At 42.7% G+C, this 19623-nt stretch overlaps 1 protein-coding gene across 1 annotated transcript in view; it reads right to left on the bottom strand.

Annotated features, from left to right (window-relative positions):
- Positions 1-1168: 1168 nt before the first annotated feature.
- Positions 1169-19623, bottom strand: part of LOC309615464 (protein POLR1D-like) — a 41367-nt gene continuing 22912 nt past the window's right edge. Inside the window, exons 2-3 of the mRNA XM_082365143.1 lie at positions 16518-16592; positions 1169-1571 (exon numbers count right to left, since the gene is read on the bottom strand). Of these exons, the coding sequence (XP_082221269.1) occupies positions 1304-1571; positions 16518-16592 (343 nt within the window). The 3' untranslated portion in view covers positions 1169-1303. The remainder of the gene's footprint in view (positions 1572-16517; positions 16593-19623) is intronic.

Raw genomic sequence — 19623 nt, 5'->3', positions numbered from 1 at the left:
AAAGGGTGTTTGTATGAAGTCATGGGGTGAGGCCGGGGTCTGGGGGAGAAGGGTGCAGAGTGGGCAGGCTCTGGGCTTGTGCCCCTGAGCTTTCGGCTCCGAGCAGACTGAGCAGGTGTGGCAGAGCAGCTCGGCGGGGGGGAGCAGTACGCGTCCGTCCAACACCCCAAAGCTGGCTTTGCGGACGTGCTCCTTTCTAGCGCTTAGACGGGGTTTTTTCTCGGCTGCCAGGAAGCAGGGAGTGGGGCTGCGTTGAGTGATTATCTGGGAGCGGCCAGGCATAAGCTCAGATGCTTTGGAAGACTGGGGGGGGGGGGTGGGTATGGACAGAGAGATTCTTCTCAGATTCTTCTTCCTTTTGTGGATGGGGGAAGAGGGTGCTTGGTGACATTTTCTTGAGAATGCAAGGAAGAATACAGGTTTGAAAGGTTTATAATTGTATGTTAGAACAGAGCTACACCGATATTGAAAAAACAAAAAAAGGCATGGTAAACACACTTTTATTTAAAATTCAGATTTCTGAAACAACCGTACTAAGAGTGGCATCATAGGTCTTTAGCTAAATAAGACATAGCACGAAAATAACGTTCACTTTAACTTTTGAAGGTTTTTTAAAAAGCACCACTTAAAACGTACATATCCCCCCAAAAATTAAATGTAGAAAAACTGTTCTTTCTCAGGAATGAGTTTGAGAACGCACAGGGAAACCACAGAGACAATTTTTTAACCTCTGGTTATTGATAGGGAGCACTAAATTCAAGAGGATTTGGAGATTTTCCTACACTGTTCACTTAAAGGACCACAGGTGCAGCGCTATCAGAGTTTCTTGGTAAATTTCTAGCCCTTTTCACAAATATGGTTACTGGCCAGATTTCTAAAACTTAAATTTGTCACCCAAAAAAGTAAAGTATAGGATTTACAAGTATTTTATTTTTTGAGAAATTTTGAGAAAGGACCACAAGCGCAGCACACCAAAAAATAAGTGGAACCAGTTTTAATAATCTCTGAAAACTTTTAAGTTCTAGATTTATTTTGAAACCAACTTCCAAACAAGACAGAATAAAATCAATACATATGTATACTACACCGCTGAAGCAGCTTCAACTTGCCAAGACATCTTCAGAGCGCTCCCTCTGAACTCTTTCCTTGGAGCCTCGGGTGATCTTCCGCTGTCACAACAGCGGCCCTGCTGGAAGATCCCTCTTGGGTGTTTGCTCTGCCAGCGCGGGCCGTCCTCAGCCCCATCTCTGCACCAGCCCAGGCCCGGGTGCTGGGACAGTCGCGCTCACCCTGCGTCCCTGCCTCACCGCTTGCTGGACCGCTTCTGGGACTTCTCCGGGCTGCCCCGCTTCCCCGGCGGGGAATGACGGGCAGGGCCTCGAGCGTGGCCGCTGTGCTTGTATGGGTGGGTTCTGTGCTTCTGCCGGCTTTCCTCCTTCTGGTCCTGGCTTGTTGCAGGTTCCTTACTGACCTCTTTTTGTTCGTGGTCTTGGTCTTTCTGGGAGGGCAGTGTGTTCTTAATTGTGTTAATTAGAAATCTTTTATTTGTACCAACCAGAGGACACTTCATCCTGGGGGAAAAAAAACAATCACAAATCAAACAAGGACTCCAAAGCGGAACCCTCCGATCGTGGCAAGCTCCAAAGAACTCTGCTTCCACAGAATCGAGTCTCTGAGTTTGTTCAGCTTTCCTTGCATGCCACCTAGTGTAAACTCTGAGCACAGAGGAGAAAACCCAAGACACTTAGAATTCTGGAGACAGACTGGCTGGACCTTATCTGAAGACTTTTTTTTTTTTTTTTTTTTTTTTTTTAATCTTTTTTTTTTTTTTTATCTTTTTTTTTTTTTTTTTTATCTGAAGACTTTAACCCTTTCTTCCTTGTTGGGACTAACTTTCCCAACAAGTACCGCAATGTTACGTATAGGCGTTGGCCACAACCCAAATTACCTGAGTCATTTAATAGTATCTCCTTATACCACAAATGCCTGATTTGACTAGAATCTGCATTTTTAGTTAAATTTATGGTGGCTTGTTTTTAAATATCAAAGAAGAAGGATCAGTCCCTCCCTGAGGAACAAAAAAAGTATACCTTGCTATATCGTGAATACTGGAGCTACATGATCTACTCTAGAAATAAAAAAATATCTAAAGAATCTATTAAATGCGATAATCACCTTTTACCCTCTAAAAAACTTAAAGTTTCTATTTCAGGACTTTCTGTTTCAGAGTCTGTGCTCTGTCCCGGAGCACTGTTCCCACGTCTACCCTCTGGGTGACTTTCTGTGCAGTGTACATTTCAGGGGCTTCTGAGTCAAGTTCACCCAGGAGGAAGGATGTAACTGGTTAAATCGTTAATTTACATGTTTAGGTATATTTATATACTCAGTATTTGTTTTATTTTTCAGGTGTAGTAAACCTTTCATTTTAGAAAAGAAAACCCCACACAGATGAAAACCTGAATACTTCTCTTGGCCTTGAGCCAGGGAGGAAACCGATCCGTCCTAATCGTGTTACTCAGGGTGGCTGGTAGTAAACAAAAATGAATGTAGTATTCCATAATCTCCATCTTTGTATCAAACTTTAATTCAAGGAGAATCCCACGCAATACCTCAAAAGCAACCCACCAGCAGCCCCACTGCAGTGATTTTCTCGCGGAAGAGAAATGTAAGGGGTCACCAGCCAAGTGTCCCTGTTATGGCGGTCAGGCCACCTCAGGCAGCCAGAATGGCACTGAATCTGTGAGTAAAAGGAGGAGGAAAAAAAGAGAAGAAAATGGCTCCTGCTGCGAATAAGCAGCTCTTGCGCCTGCCTGGAGAGAAAGTACCCGCGAGGTCTCGGGAGCGGTGTGTGCGCCCCTGTGCCGGTGTGCTTCGTGCTCAGGCTGGGAAGACTAACGGGGAACGAGCAGCAGTGAGGAGAAGGACTCAGGGAGGCAAGGACGCAGGGAGCCGCAGAAGCGGTCGGAACGCTGGGTGGGGACGGCACTGGAGGTTTGCTTTTCTTTCATTGCTGAAGTTCAGAAGCCACGGTGATGAGGAGCAAAGAAGAAAGGCAACCACAGAGAGCAAAGAAAACCCACGGGTCTGCGTGTGAGACTGGGGGAGGCTGAGCTTCCAGAAAAGCACGCCAGCGTGACGCTCCTCAGGGGCCCCAAGGCATAGCCATGTGTACCTCCCAGAGGTACAGGATCGGGACACCTGTGCAGTTAGGAGGGACGGCCAGGCTCTGACCTCAGTGACTTTACAGGATTATCACCGCATCCAGGCACTGACTGGCTGACGACACCTGGACCACCGCAGTCGCAAGCTCAGCAGAGATTCAGAAGAGCACGACACACGCGTGTGTTACAGAGCAGCACGACTCCGCCAGCCTGCGGGAAGGGACTGCCCTTCAGTGCGGAACACAAGGAGCCCAGGGGCCCCTCTTTGCCAGCTGTGGCCAGGGCTTACTGCAGGAGCTGATCATGTTCGTGAGCAGCGGAGCGCCCATCTCTCGTGGATGGGGCAGACTAGGAACGGCTGGTGCAGAACAGCCAGCTACAGAGGAATCCTGGGGCCTTTTCAGTGCAGTGGGTCGTCAGCGCTGGTAAAACTGGTCAGTTCTTGTCTGGATTCAACAAAGAAGGAAGGTGATTATTGCCAGATAGGACAATAACCCAAGATACTAAGACCTTTGGAAACTGCTGGCGCCTTCAGCTGCATTTTGCCGTCTTCCACGTGAGGTCATCTCCAGCACCATGTGCCTGCCTGAGATGGACAAAGCTCCTCCTGGGCTAGAGACCGGCAGGGGTCATGCTGTGAGTGGGGACCACGTCGGAGGAGGCATCCCTAGCTCCCCGCAGCTCGTGTAACCCGCCGACTCAACACAGGGACCAAAGAGCTAGCGTAGAATGAGGTGGTTTTCTGGAACAAAGTCCACAAGAAAACTGGCCTTTACATCACTTTTTCACATCAAAGATGCGATTTTTAATGCTGGTTGTGCCTGGTTTGTGTCCACCTTCGAGGTGAAAAGTCAAGCATGGCTTGGAGAGAACTTGGTTTACTTGGGTGGGGGGAGGAGTCGGGGGGGGGTATGAAAGCGACTCCCCCAGATACGCCAGGACACATTTTAGAAATGGTGACAAGTGCTCACCCACACTCCACTGATAAATGAGGCAGGACAACGAGATTGGGGGGCCGGGGTGGGGGAGCAGTTGAGGGCAGATGTGAAGGGACACGTGGTAAATGATTCCACATAAAGAAAGTATAAAATCTGCACTGAACATATTGAAGCATAAGGAGAATAACATCAATGCTGAATGTGAGGAAGTCCCTGGCAGAGAGCGGCTCTGGCCTGTAATGTGGCCATTAATGTTGCGGAATCTCACCGCCAGTTGTCCTACGGCTACAAAGTCATACAACACAGTATACACATGGGCTCTGGAATCATACCGTCTCTTAGGCCAGACCTTGGGCATGTTAAATAATCTCCCTGTTGTCTCTCATCTATTAAATGGGGACAACAGTGACTATTTTAGGGGACCGGACGCAGATCACAGGAGTGAGGATGTGCTCAGAACGACGCCTGATACGCAACAAGCACTTAGTAAAGGCTAGCTCGGTGCGCAGCCTCGTCCCCCGACTCGATTCGCTTTGTGACCATGGGAAAGTTACTTAACGCCTCTGTGCCTCACTTTTCTATTTGTAAATGGAAGCGATAGAAGTATCCACCTATTGCAAGGGTCTAATGAGATAATGCATAAAGCACTTAGCACAGGGCCTGGCATATGGTAAATCTTCAATAAATGTTACCTATGGGGCTAGGATTTCTTATGCATAATTCCAAAATTTGAAAACCAAGTTCTTTTTCTGATACGACAACTCATTTGGCAGCCAGACCTGGCCTAACCTGATGCTGGGCACTTCTTTCTACTCTGTATCCCGTTTGAGGGAAGCGTTCATATGCTTTGCTGAGGAAATGATCATGTGTTGAACAAGTACCATTGGGGTATTTGTTGTGCACACTGTCTGGGCTATAGTACCTATCTAAAATGTGAAAATATCTAAATTTAGCAACTTACCTGGATCCGAGGGCTTTACACAAGGGATTGTGGACCCATATTATTACTATTCACTCTCCCTTCATGAAAAAGAATATATATAGCACTCAAGTTAATATATCAGGGATTTGTCCATGATGGAAACTCAAGACAGCTAAGTCTCAAATCACCTGGGATAATAAGTTAATCAAGAACAGAGAAGAATGTCTGACGTTTCTCCATGAAAAAAAAAATGATTGAAAAATGAAAAGAACCTGAGCCATCAAGGAAAAACGAAAAAGATGTTTTACAGAAATGTTCATAAAAATGGTTACAGTTTTAAAGTTTTGGTACTTCAGATGGTTAAACTTCTGTATCTGCAAGTTTCACTTTCCAGGATATCTCAATTCTCCATTGATACCAGAGTCAGTGGGCTACTGGGTAGTACCTCTGAGCTTATAATTTGCATTTCCTAACGGTCTGTAGACTCTGTTTGTAGATGGTCCTCAGGTATAAATAACACTGGAGGCTGGAGTAAGTGGGTGATCTCGAAGGTCCTTCCACTTTTGCGTTTCTCCACGCATGTTCTGTATGTTGGCCCTTCAGAACGTGACCCTCCTCTCCTTCATCACATTAGGAAATTATTTCATTGCTCTGTCTCCTTGTTTCTCAGCTCTCTTAGTGCCCTGTTTTTCTGTATTTGAGATGACACAGTAAGCTAGCGTTAGATCCTCAGCCGTCCTAAAGCCTTCTTTATATCAGCATCGCGGCAAAAGCCTGAGCCCTGCGGCACGGGCACAGGCCTGGCTGCTGGGCGGGTCTGTACCGGCTTCGTCCCTGGCTGCGCCCAAGGATGTGGGGTGGGGACCACAGGAGGCCACAGGATGAGCAGCTGCTTTCCTGTGGAACTCTGACCCCAACTCTGTTGACTTTCTCACGCTGGCTAGTTACTTTTGTTTTGGGTTCATTTTTGATTTTAGAAAGTTATACTAGCTCATGTGGGAAGAGCCAGATTTAAGGTGCTAACAACATAAATGGATATAAAACTCTAAATGGAATGAGACTGGTTAAAACTGCTCTAGAAAGTACCCATGACAGCACCGTCAGACTCAAGAGCCGGCATCCTATCCACGTTAAACCTGACAAGCGAAGCGAGTCCCTTCACTTTCAAAGCTGTGAACCCAGAGGCTGAGAGGAAGGGCTCCGCCTGCTACGGGAGAGATTAAGATGGGCTGAGGCCAGGGCTGTAAGTTTCAGCCTTCTTTCCCTTTTTCTCAAGTAGGCACACTGTGTAACACTGTGTAACGTCATTTGCAAAAATGAGGCTCTTTCTCCCCGCAGGAATCATACTCAACTTATGAAAACCAGTAAATTATAAAACAAATCTAGAGAACAGAAGGGGAAAGATAAATGCAGTTTCTTTTTCTTTCTGATTTTCATACTTCTGTCTCTCTGCTGCTGAAGGACAGAGGCAGTAACAGCTAACATTCTGCAGATACAGACCTGCCACGTTTGTGTCTAAAGTAGTTTCATGAATGTGACCCCTCCAATAGTGACACATGACCGCTAGCCAATAGGAACGACGACAGCGGTGTTGCTGACACTGACGGCGAGCAGTTCCCTGTGCCCTTGCGTTGCCAACGCCTCACTTCATCTCTCCGCCGTCTCCCCTCTTACAGATGCACAAGAGCCAAAGCACCTTATCCAGGCTCCCAAGTTGGAAGGACGTGGAGCTGGGATTGGGACCGGAGTCCGCCTTCCCAGCACCATCCCAGCTGGGACAGAAGGAGCAGATGAGAGAAAGGCACCTGCGGAGTAAGCAGATGGCCCAGAGCAGGCAGGGAAGGAAACCGCAGGTGAAAAGCTGTCAGCGCGCTGGCCGCCGGGGCTGCTCCGTTCGGGACGGACTCCTAGAAGCAGATCTAAGTCGGCTAAGAGCTCCGGCCATGCAGGAGCCCAGGTGAATCTGACACAGACAAGGACAAAGGCACAGAACTCCCTGCACACACGTGACTTGGAGATTTGTGAAGTACATCAGGCTGTGGGAAACTAGGGTCCCTCTTCTTCTGTTTAGGGAAATAGAGCCTCGGGATCGTGGAAGCCGGGTTCAGTGCATTGCGCCCCGATTCATTCTATGGCCAGAGCCCTTTCCACGCCAGCAAACGGCATTTTATCTTCCATTCTGCACGTTGCTTTGCATGATCACGGATGTACGTCTAAAAGTAACAGCCACAGAAAGCAGCACAACTACCCTTCCAGCGCCCCAAGGAACCAGGTAATACTCTTGACCTGATGCTGTGGTTGGTTACAGCTTACCTCGTTCAACACGCCGCAGTCACCGTAACCACCCACGGCGCCACGGGTTATACTTTGGCAATCAAGTGCCTTAGTCATCTGAGAAGGTCTTTTATAGTGTTTTAATCCCCACAGCAACACCGTTAATCCTTAATTACACTGCATACTGAGGCCTGAGGCAGGTTTTCAATATGCTCCGTCTCCACCACTACGCCCAAAAGTAATGAAAAATCGTTGACATACGTGTACATATATATCTGCAGTATTTATTTTTAAAAATCTGAGAATCTTTCATACGTAAGGCACTATGCTAGGTCCTGCAGCAAAAATACATACCAGGCTACCTGTCTGTGTTGACGCTGTTTAGGAGACGGCCAGGAGGAACAGGAGGTGTGGCCAGGCGAGGGTCAGAGGCGGGGGTGTGAGTAGCGGGGCCCTGGGATGCACAGGGCACGATCCCGGCCCCCTCCTCCCTCAGTAGGACAGGTCGTTTCCGCAGCCGCGTAAGCCAACGGGAGCGCATTCAGGGCTCCCTGATCCACTTTCATAACCAGACAGGAAGGGGATGGGAACGTGGGAAGCAGGGGCAGGACGCACGGCGCTCTGCGTGCTGACAGTAGCCACAGAAGGAAGGCTCTAGACAAGAGGGATCCGTGCTGGTCCCATCAGCAGTTAACCAGGACTTGGGAAACCTCTTTGGGCTCCATGTTCTTTAACTGGAAAGTCAAGGCTCTGGGTCTCCGCGGCCCTGAAATACTGCCAGGAGCCTCACCCACGAGTCAGTCTGAGACTCGAGCCCTCCCTGCCCTCCCCGCTGGTCCCAGCCTGTGGTCTGGCGCTCAGCGGCGGGCTTGTCCGCGTCCACCTGTGCGTGAGCAGCTTCGAGGCCGGGACAGTCAGGCTTCTGAACCGCTGCCTGCGCCTGGCCTCTTAATGTACCGACCGGTACTGAGCAAATCTTCAAACTAGTAGAAACACCACGTGCCTCAGTGGAGACTGGGGCAATGATTTGCTTCCCAGTAATCGAAAACTGATTACGTAAAATGGAAGAAAACGTAGGTGGTGCTCCCCCTTATCACCAGGTTGACCCCCAGCCAAACAGGGGAGCACCCAAAACGTTATTCCCCTTACAACAACTGGGTAAAGAAAACTGAAAAATCATTTTCTCTCAAATTCAATCTTTGGAAGTTTTTGTACCAAAACGTAAGCCTCTCCAACGTATAAGGCTGAAATCGTACAGGCAGTAGACTCAAGCATTATCCTGGGCAAAGATCAGCTGACGTGAATGTGACCAGAATAAAAACAGCTTTGTAGACAATGAAGCTGAGCAAATTTCTGAAATTTGTGCTTATAAATTCCTCTATGTTGACTGAAAGGAAGTCACATGGGCCAATATTTCAGCTTCTCTGAGGCTTCTGTCAAGAACAGCTTCTCAAGAGATACTTTTGCTGAAATACATCCAAGGAAGTATATAGCACCAAATGGTTTCTTTCTTTACACTACAAAAAATGGCATCCCAGTTGCATTTTCTTTAGTTCAGCAATCTCTTTCTGGCAACGGCTCAACTACCTCACTTAAGATCTCTCTCATGCAATATCCAAGAGGAGAAAATAATGTCACTCACTCTAGTTCTGTTTCAAATTCTAAAGCCAATGTGAAGATCTTCTAGATGCTTAGAAACGCAGACCATTGCCCACTAGTAACTGACCGACTGTCTGCTCCTTTTGGATATCTGTCCACTTGACAGGGATGGGTCTTGGGACTCCTGTGGCTGGCCACCTGGCCACCTGTCTGCTCCTGGGAGGAGTGTGGGAATGCTCTCAATTCTGCAGAGCAGGTTGGTATCATTCTTTTTAATAAATAGGGATTAGCATAGTGTTTTTCACATTTGTGTGCACTTTAGAATCAACTGGGTATCTTTTTAAAACCCCAAAGCTCAGGCCATACCCCTAACTAATAATCTTTGATGGTGGGAAACAGATACTTGTATTTTTGGAAGCTCCTCAGATGATTTCAAATGTGTGGGTAAATTTGGGAACCACTGGATTAGTGGTTAAAAGTTTTATTTACACACATACACACACGCACTTATTTAAACAGATGTAGAACCAGGTGTTCCCCTGGAATGAGCAGGATGGGAAAGGTGTTCTTTGTCCCAGCACCGTGGGCAGAAGCAAGTCATGGTTTTCCTTGGACCAGACCTCCCTTCACAGCCCATCCCTGTTAGGTGTGCTGGACCAAAAGCTGCCTCAAGGAAAAGTTCTGTGAGACTGTTTGAGCTGCAAGGTGACCTAGCTGGGTATTCAGATGTAAGTGAGCCGTCACTTAAAAGAAAACAACTAACAGTATTCACTGCTGACGATAAAGCTGAAGCTTTCAAATGAAAGAAAATTAGACTTTTGGAAAACAGTGAACTTGACAGTTTCCCAACACTTAAACGACTTTTCTGATGAGATGAGTGGTGATATTAACAAATGTGTTTTAAAAGTATTATATAATGAAATGTGTCAACATTTGGAGGAGCTTCATAACTCAGCGAACCAATATTTTCCAGATGACCAGTTCATGATATTACGAAACCATGCATAAGTGGAAGATCCAGTAAAAGTGCAAGGTAGACCAAGGGATTTTATTGTAACAGCATATGAAAAGTCCACACTATTAAAAAGAATGTGAAGAAACTACCACTTGTTGAGGTTACTTGCAAGTAGTGATGCAGTATAAAAGAATGCCACAATTTTCTGAAAATGCTATTGAAGTACTTCTTCCTTTTCCAAATACGTATCTGTGTGAGATCAGAGTCTCTTCATATACTTCAACCAAAATAACATATCACAACAGATTGACTGCAGAGGCAGATAGGAAAATCCAGGTGTCTTTGATAAGCCAGACATTAAAGAGGTTCGCAAAAATATTAAACAGTGCCACTCTACTGAATAGGTAAATTTTTGCAAACATAGCTATTTTTATAAAAAATATATTATCTACACATGTGACATGTTTATTATTTTTTAAAATAAATCAATAAATACTTTAAAATTGCTCAGTTTTAATTTCTAATACAGTAAATACCGATAGATATAACCCATGTAAAAAGTTCTGTGGGGTCCTCAATAATTTTCAAGAGTGTAAAGGATCCTAAAGACCCCAAAATTTGAGAACCACTGTTAATGAGAGTTGAAAAAAAATAGCAGTGTCAACAGGAATGCTTGTCTTGTCACCTCATGGGAGAGTGTGAGTTTCCCATCCTGTTCTCCCAGGATCCACCTCTTATAAATCTGGAGCGTCTTACTTTGTCTGCCATTTTTTACTCTCTTTTCAACATCCTTCTCCCGCCCTTCTTGGGAAGAGGCTGCTAGTTGCCCCCCCAATATCCATTCTTCCTTTCTTCTATAGTAAAAGAACCTCAGATTTTATCTGGCACATGACTGACTGGGAAAAAAAGACTGAGTTCCTGGCCTTGTAGCTGGTGTAGACATGAGACTAAATTCTGGCCAATGGGGTCCATGTAGAAATGGCACAGACGACTCCTGGGAAGTGTGCTTGAAGGGGCCGGGGGCATGCCTCTTCCTCTTCTTCCTTTCTGCTAACTAAAATGTGGAAAAGACTCACACCCTTTGGTTGGGAGATTTGGAAAACTGTAAGGAGCCCGGGTCCTCCATAACTCTGGAACAGCCCATCTAACTGATGTGATACCCAGAGAGGAGGTCAGTCAGTACCCGACAAATCTCAAGCTGTCCTGTGCATATGGCAACTCTGCTCAGGAAAAGCAGAGGTGATGTTGACAGACTAGTTCTTTGACCCTCAGAAAGTTCTACCAAGCCAGTAAGTGGCACTAAGGTTGTCAGGATAAATGACTTCCATCAGGAGAGCTGCCTAGTAACAAGTGATCCCCTTCAACACTCCTCATCTGGCAAGAACCCTGACTGATATTTTCTCATCCACTTGTCAAGTCATCTGAATTTATGATTTAGCTTTAGGCTGATTCTTTCACAAAAGGTATTAAAATGGACCAGTGACTACTGTCAGCCTGATCAAGGTCCTGCCTTACACCAAAAACCAAAGCAGCCTGCCCCTACCAAAGTTTGCACGAATCTAATTCATATTAGTAGAGGCACCTTATCTCTCCTCTCTTAAGGACAGAGGGCTGGAAAGAAGATAAGAGAAGTAAGAAATAACATGTATTGGTGAAGATGTGAAGAAAATGGGACACTTGTGCACTGTTGGTGGGAATGTAAATTGGTGCAGCCACTACGGAAAGCAGTATGGAGCTTCCTCAGAAAATTAAAAAATAGAACTACCGTATGATCCAGCAATTCTGCTTCTGGGTATTTACCTGAAGAAAAAGAAAACACTAACTCGAAAAGATATCTGCACCCACGTGTTCATTGCAGCTTTATTTACAACAGCCAAGATATGGAAACAAGCTAAGTGTCCACTGATGGGTGAATGGATAAATTGTGGTATACACATACAATGGAATACTATTCAGGCATAAAAAAAGAATGAAATCTTGCCACGTGTGGCAACATGGATGGACCTTGAGGACGTTACGCTAAGTGAAGTAAGTCCAACAGAGAAAGACAGATACCGTATGATCTCACTTACATGTGGAATCTTAAAAAAAAAAAAAAAAAATCAAGCTCATAGATAACAGAGAGCAGATTGGTGGTCACCAGAGGCAGGGGTAGGGGAGTCAAGGGGTCAAAAGGTAAAATGAAAAAAGCCAACCACATAGGTGGTTATATACACCAAGTCAGGAGATCTGACGAATCAACAATTAACTGGAGCAGTCAACCATTTAAATTTATGTTCCTCCTTAGTTCCAACTAGAAAAAAAAAGGGATATGCTCATTCTTGTAAATACAACTTCTAATTTTTAAGGAATTATAATTCTGTCACTGACAAATGAGATTTGTAACTGCAATTTAAAAATAGCAATGTCATATCTAAAAATCTTGCGGGATATTTAAAAATATGGCATTTAAGTTTATACATGAAAAAAACTGTATTTGAGGAAACATTCATAGAAATGGTAGAAAACGTTGACCATTCAATGAGTATCCTTTGTCTGAAATTGGCATTGAAACTGATATTCACTCCACCTGGCCTGGTACATCTAGAATATTTATTTTAGTCCAGACCAGTTAGATGGCACTTTATATGGCAATAAAAAATCCAAACAAACGAAAAAAGAAGTTAAGAGCAGATTTAACTAACATTTAGTAACTGACTGCTCCATGCCGGGAACTATGCTGAGTGTTTCCACATACATTATCTCACCAAATTTTTACCGTATCCTTCTAGGAGGTCGCTATTTCATTGAAATCTAAAATGATTACAAATGTTACACAAAGATTGACTCACATTGGATCATTTCATCTTATTATACCACTGCATCCATAAATACATCAGAATGAACTTCTACAAGATAATAGCTTTTAAAAAATAAAATAACAGCAATACTATTATCACACCTAAAAAAAAAATCAACATCAATTCCTTAATATCATCAAATACCCTTGTTTCAATTAGTTTGGATAAGGATCCAAACAAGGTATACACGTAGATGTGTCCCAAATCTATTAAGTCATAGGATACTTCTCCTCCTTTTCTCCTTGCAATTCATTTGTTAAAGAAACTGGTTTGTCTGTCCTGTAGAATTCCCCACATTTTCATAATTTTATCTCTATAATGTCATTTAGTATGTTCCTCTGACCTCTATTTCCTGCAAACTAGTAGTTCTAACTAGAGACTTGATCAGATTCACATTCAAGTTCTTTACAAGGATGTCTCATAAGTGGTGGTACCCTCTTCCTATTGCATCTTCTCGTGGTATAAAGATTGATGGATGAGTCCAGGTGTCGTCAGCCTGACCCACTCATCAGAAAGTTCCCCATCAGCTTCTCATCTGATAGATTTAGCAACCATTGATGATCTTTGACTAGATCCAGTGTATCATTAGGGATTGTAGAATAACGACATTCTTTTTATATTTAGATAAGGTTTACTGAGGTATGGTTTATACAAACTAAAATTTATCCTTTTAAGTAAATAGTGTGATGAGTTTTGACAAATGTGTGTAGTCATGTGATCATCACAAGCGTCAAGATATAGAGCATTCCCAGCACCCAGAAAAGTTCTGCAGTAAATTCAGTCCTTCAGCCCCTACCTCCTGGCAACCGATGAGGGGTTTTCTGTCCCTATGGTTTTGGCTTTTCTAGAAGGTGATATAAATGGAATCTTATAATGTGTAATGTTTTGAGTCTGGCTTCTTTCATGAGCATAATGCTTCTGAGATTCATCCATGCAGTGTGTATCAGTAATTCTGTTCCTTTTCGTTACTGATGAGCATGGGACATGTGGATGTTACAACTGTGTATCCACTCATCAGCTGATGGTCATATGTGTTGTTTCCAGTTTTGAGCTATCATGAATAAAACTGCTATGGACGTTACTGGACAGATTTTTGTGTGGGCTTACATTGTCAGCTCTCTGATAGGTGGTTAGAAGAAGAATTCTGTATGGTGAGTGCATATGTATAAGAAACTGCCATTTGTTTTTCAGAGCGGCTGTATGATTTTACATTTCCACCAACAATATGTGAGCACTCTCATTGTTCCAAATCCTCCTCCTTATTTGATGCTGTCAGTCTTTTTTTATTTTGGCCAATCTAGTGCATGTGTAGTGAATAAGTAACTGTGGTTTTAATTTGCATTTTCCTGATAACTAATGATTTGAGCATCTTTTCAAATGCTTATCGGCCAATTTGATATCATTTTTGGTGAAGTGTTTATTCAAATCTTTTGTCCATTTTTAAATTAGATAGTCTGTCTTGTAATTGAGTTGTTATTCAAGTGATGATAATCTTATTCTATAGTCCTACATTTAACAGTTGCAATTCTATAAGGAAGTTTTCTTTCATCAATTATTTTGTAACTTTGAAGTATCACTTGTACAAGGAACAGGATAAATGCTTGGCTCTTCCTCACTATTTACCAGTTTTACAATAATTTGGCCCCTTAGCCTCATCCAAAAGTTTCTTGATGTGATTTTTATTATGACCTTATGGATTTTAACATATTTTAGGTTATCTCAATCATTATTGCTTTATTCTTTGATGATTAAATTATCCCATCTTTGACTAGTGGGAGGCCTTTCAAGTTGGTTCCTGTGTCTTTCTGACATGACTACACTAGTCTTTGACAGTTTTACTGTCTGATCTGATAAGATTTTCTGGCTCTTCTTATACATTTCCTATCTATGTAGTAAACAGTTTGGTCTTGCCCACAGAGAGGTCTGGCCTTTGCCCTGGCTTCTGGGAGGTAATATCAATTCTGGGAGGCAATGTCATACCTGATAGAAACGTCTTTGTTTAGGGTGGAGCTGGCCACAACTGACAGTCTTACAGGAAGGGCTGGCCATGCCAGAGACAAACCACGTGATTGAGGGTGGGAATTTGGGGTACTGTGGTATTGGTCAAACTGGAGACTGAGATCAACCATGTGAGCAATCAATCAATCATACCTAAGTAATGGAACCCCAATAAAAACTTTGGGCACCAAGGCTCAGGTGCGCTTCCTTGGTTGTCAGTACGCCAAGTGCATTGTCACATGTTGGTGCTGGGAGGGTGATGTGTGGGTCCTGACCCCACGGAGTGGACAACAGCAGCTTTGCGTCTGGAACCTTTCCAGACTGTGCCCTTTGCAGCCCTTATTTTGGCTGATTTTAATCTGTATCCTTTCCCTGTAATAAACTGTAACCATAAGTGTAATAGCTTTCTGTGAATTGTGTGTGGTCTAGCAAATTACTGAAGCTGAGGATAGTTTCGGGAGCTCCCGGAACTTGCAGTTGGCATAAGAAGTGAGGGCAGTGCTGGAGGCTGTGACAGCTAGCTTGCAGTTGGGCTAACTCCAGGCTGACAGCGTCAGATCGGCAGCCAGTTATTTCTCGAGGCATCTGTCTTCTTTCAGTGAGAAATGGCATTACATATACCGCAGTAGAATTTATACACCACCCCTGGGTGCCAAGGATACTCACTGCTACTGAGTGGCTGGTCATTGTTTCCAGGACTTTTCTGTGAACGGAGCTAGAAAAGCTTTTCTCTCTCTCTTTTAAAGAGAAAATCTAGCACAACTTCATACTGATATTTCCAATTAAAATTTAGGAGTACAGATTTTTATATCTTTGATTTTATATTTGTATCTTTTACACTGAAAATCTTGGTATCTATAACAAATATTTACTTATTTGCTTTATCCTACTATACAATATTTTCAGAATAACAATATCAACATTATTACCAACAACGTGATAACTGGAAACAATTTAAGATTTCTTTCTAGTTCTTTTTTGTCTTTGGAAATACAGTCAAATTTCGGATCACCTGAAACAGTTCCTCCATGTGTGGCTAAGCCATCTACTAAATGGCTTATTGAGGTCCATTTATTTTATGTGGCTTGATGTTTAGGAATTGCCTTTTCCCTCTTATTTCTTTAACTTTGACTGAACCTTGTTTTATATTTGACATAAACCCTGTGCTTGGTTCTAAGAGTCAAATCCACAGAGATCTAGCTTCTACTCCTGTCCCATTTTTACATTTTACACGTTTTAACCGCCCACAGTACTCCATTATAGTGAATTTTAAATTGTGGATAAAAGACCTAAGCCAGCATATTTATTGGATGCGAATGCTATTGCTAAAGTAATGCTTAGAAGGGTAGACTTGATTCTTAAGGTTAAATTCTTCCTTTGTCTATATCATTAAGTTTTAATAAGCTCTGTTTTGTATAGAAACTGCAAAGGTAAACTTTAGTTCTACACAGCTGAACTGTCACAAAATCAAAATACTTAAAATTATAAATTTTAATTTACTGAGGACTATAATTAAGATAGAAGTTCTTAAACAACGAACACTGACATAATATTACTCTCACTCAGGTGGCCTTAGGCACAGCAGCGTCATCATATCTCTTGGGGACTTGTGGACCAAAGGGTGACAACACCATGACAAGTGTTCTCTGTCCACACCCCTCTGCCCACTTCCATGGCTGCAGCCCTCAGCAGTGTCCCTGCTCTACCACTTGCCTCTGAGTGAGTTCCTCTACGTCCACGGTTCTACATTCCCTGTATATGCTAAGGAAAACTTTTCTCTTTAATATATACATGAGTTTAAATTTTAAGGAAGATGACTCAAGAACTTACCAGCCCATAGGTCCCATTGTTTCTGCTCTTGTTTTCCCACGTTTTGCCTCTTTAAGCAGTTCTTCTATTGCTTTCCTGGTGGGAAAAATGAAGAAATTTGAGAGAATTTAGTCACCCCATTAAATTCTGAAAATCAGTTTGTTCCACATATGTGATCCTGGGAAAGAAAGAGCTTTTGAAGCATTAAACTTCAAAATTGGGGGAGAAACTTTAAAAATGTTCTAAAATGGTTGATAGTTTTGAATACATAAAAATTAAAAAGAAACCTTTTCCATATAGGGGAAGAACACTGAAGAGAAAATTAAAGGCCAGATGATGAACTATATCCATATTAAAAATGTTCAAACGCACTATTATTCTAAGAAATACTAATTAACCCAACAATGATGAATCTGTTTCTGCCCATCAGTTAGTGAGGGAGTGGAGAAATGGATATTCTTTTCTCTACCAGTAGGGACTAAAGCTGATATAACATTTCTGGAGAACAACTGGAAACATGATAAAGAGCCTTAAAAATAAAACATACATGTTGACCTAAAAATTCCACCTTATTCTAAGAAAAATCCAACTAAGTATGCAAAACTATATGTACAAGGATACTCATTCAAAAACTTAACAGCTAAAGAAAAAGAATAGAAAGCTTAAATGGTTACTAAAAAGGGACTGTTTAAATAAATCATGGCATATCCACATAGCAGAAGATTAGGCAGTCATTAAAAATGAAGACAAATGCTTGGCACAGAAAGACATTCATAACATGTTAAGTGTATAAATCTGGGAACAAAAGAGTGTGTATAGGATAATTTTATTTTAAATTTATTTACATGTACCTATTGCACAGGGAAACATTTGGAGGGATGTTACCAAAATGATAAGTTTGGGGGAGATTTTTAGTTTTTTGTTTGCTTCTCTGCATTTTCTATTTTTTCTAGAGTGAATCTGTATTATTCGTGTAATTTTTAGAAAGAGGTTTTTTAAAAGCCTAGAAGACATATTTATCAACCATACTCTGAGACTACTACGTATAAGATACTGTGCAAGGTGTCATGGGTAGTAAGATAGGACCATGGTCATCCCTGACTTTAATATTACCTATGATATAGCAATAATAAAGTTAAGAAAAAGAGAGGTATAATGTTGCAAACAGCGATAGTCCAAAGACAGAACTATAATTCTAATCACAAAATTTGAAACTGGATAACTATATATTGATTCTATATAAAAACATTTAATTACACTCTTATAGTACTACTCTAGGTACAATTCACATAGTCCTCAATGATATTACCATTCTGTTAGTTTATAAGAATGTTTTATTTTGTATTGATTTTTATTTTATCAAAGCATGCATATAGCTTAAAGAGAAAAATATTATTTAAAGACTTATAATGAAATACAGCAGTCTTCTGCATCAGCCTTCCCTACCCACCAAAAAAACCAATTTCAACTCCTTTTTATCTGTTTCTCCTGGTATTCACCTCCATATTTCTAATAGTATTCTTTCAAACTATTTCACCACCCTCTTAATCCTCAACAGATATATCTGGCTATTTTTCTATAAGTTACACAAGTTTTAATAAACTCCTGTTAATAGTGAGATCTTTAAAAAAATGCCATTTCAGCTAACTCAGCAGCTGGACACTTTCTAATCCATCCTGGGAGGGCCCACTGATGGGCTGATGAAAAACTGAATCACTGACCAGCTTGTCTGCTTCTTACCCCCGGACTCAATCAGATCAGGTGTCATAGCCCAGCCTCCTGGTGCCGGGAATACTAAGTGCATGTGACACCACATAGCCTTCTTCCATCTCTTTAAAATAATAATACATCCTACGGACGTGATCTGAGGGCTTTGTCTCATAGAGTATTTCAGGGAAACTTTATCCTATCTGGCTCCAAAACAGAGATCCTTCTTCACCCTTATAGATGTAAGCAAAAAAAAATCAAAGGGTAAAAATATGCCAAATACACCCCCGCCTTCCCATCAATTAGAGGGGTAGCTTTCAAAAAACAAAAAAACCAACCAGGAGATCAATCATCCTTGGATCCACCCATATGTCCTCTCTCCTGACAACAGATACAGTTAAAAATCATCAGTGAAAGAACTTGCTTGGGCAGTTCCCCAATTATGAACAAACTGTGTATCAGTTACAGATGAACTAGAATGCATTTTCCCATAAAAACTATTAAAACGTTTGCCCAGCTTTCTGGACATGCCTACAAAAGCCAGTTTGTGTCACGATACAGTTGGAATGCTGTACATCTGCAGGAAACAATACTCGGTCAAGAACCATGCCGAGATCCTGAAGGCCTAGTCTAGGCACCTTCCAGAGTGTGAAGTTGGACGGGGATTCTTCTGTAGTTGTGATTTCACTGAACACTGTCTCCAGTGCTGTTCTTAACTTTCTCCGCCGTGATTAAGGATACCTTCTGACTTACAACGACAGCCCAAGAGAAAAGAAGGTGTAAGTACGAGAAAGACTGCCTGGGGTGAACCAGTCTGCCAGTGATGAAAGGCGGTGACAGGTCGGGAGCAGACAGGGCAGAACCCAGGTCCAGCAGACTGCCTGCGACTGAGGCGTTTGTTACTGTTTGGACAACTCATGTTGGCACGAGCTTTACGGTTTACAAAGCACTGTCCCATCTGAACATGACAACGTAGTCTTCACGACCAGTGTTCAGATGAGGAAGGAGGTACTGGGGACACTGAGAGCTGGGGGGAGGAACAAAACAAAAGGACCCGTGCGTTTAAGGCTACCTGCCCTCCATCTTCCTATCATACTTCCCGTCTCCTCCACAAACATCTGCACGGCAAGTCCTGCAGGAGCCGTTTTCTCGTTATCGTTAAAAGGCAAAAAATAAAGTAAATGCAAAAGGAAAAAAAAAAAAAAAAAGCGCTGACAGAGCTGCCGCTGCTTCCGCACTCATTCAAGGAGAACTGGAGAGGCAGAGGAACGGAGGGCAGCTCAGACTTCGTCCTAAGAATGTGGAGCAGGAAACCATAAACAAGACCAAAAGACAACCATCAGAATGGGAGAAAATATTTGCAAATGAAGCAACTGACAAAGGATTAATCTCCAAGATTTACAAGCAGCTCATGCAGCTC

This window comes from Balaenoptera borealis (genome assembly GCF_965194805.1).
Source record: "Balaenoptera borealis genome assembly, chromosome: 18".
NCBI classification, from domain to species: Eukaryota; Metazoa; Chordata; class Mammalia; order Artiodactyla; family Balaenopteridae; genus Balaenoptera; species Balaenoptera borealis.
This window is presented reverse-complemented; position numbering and strand designations above follow the sequence as displayed.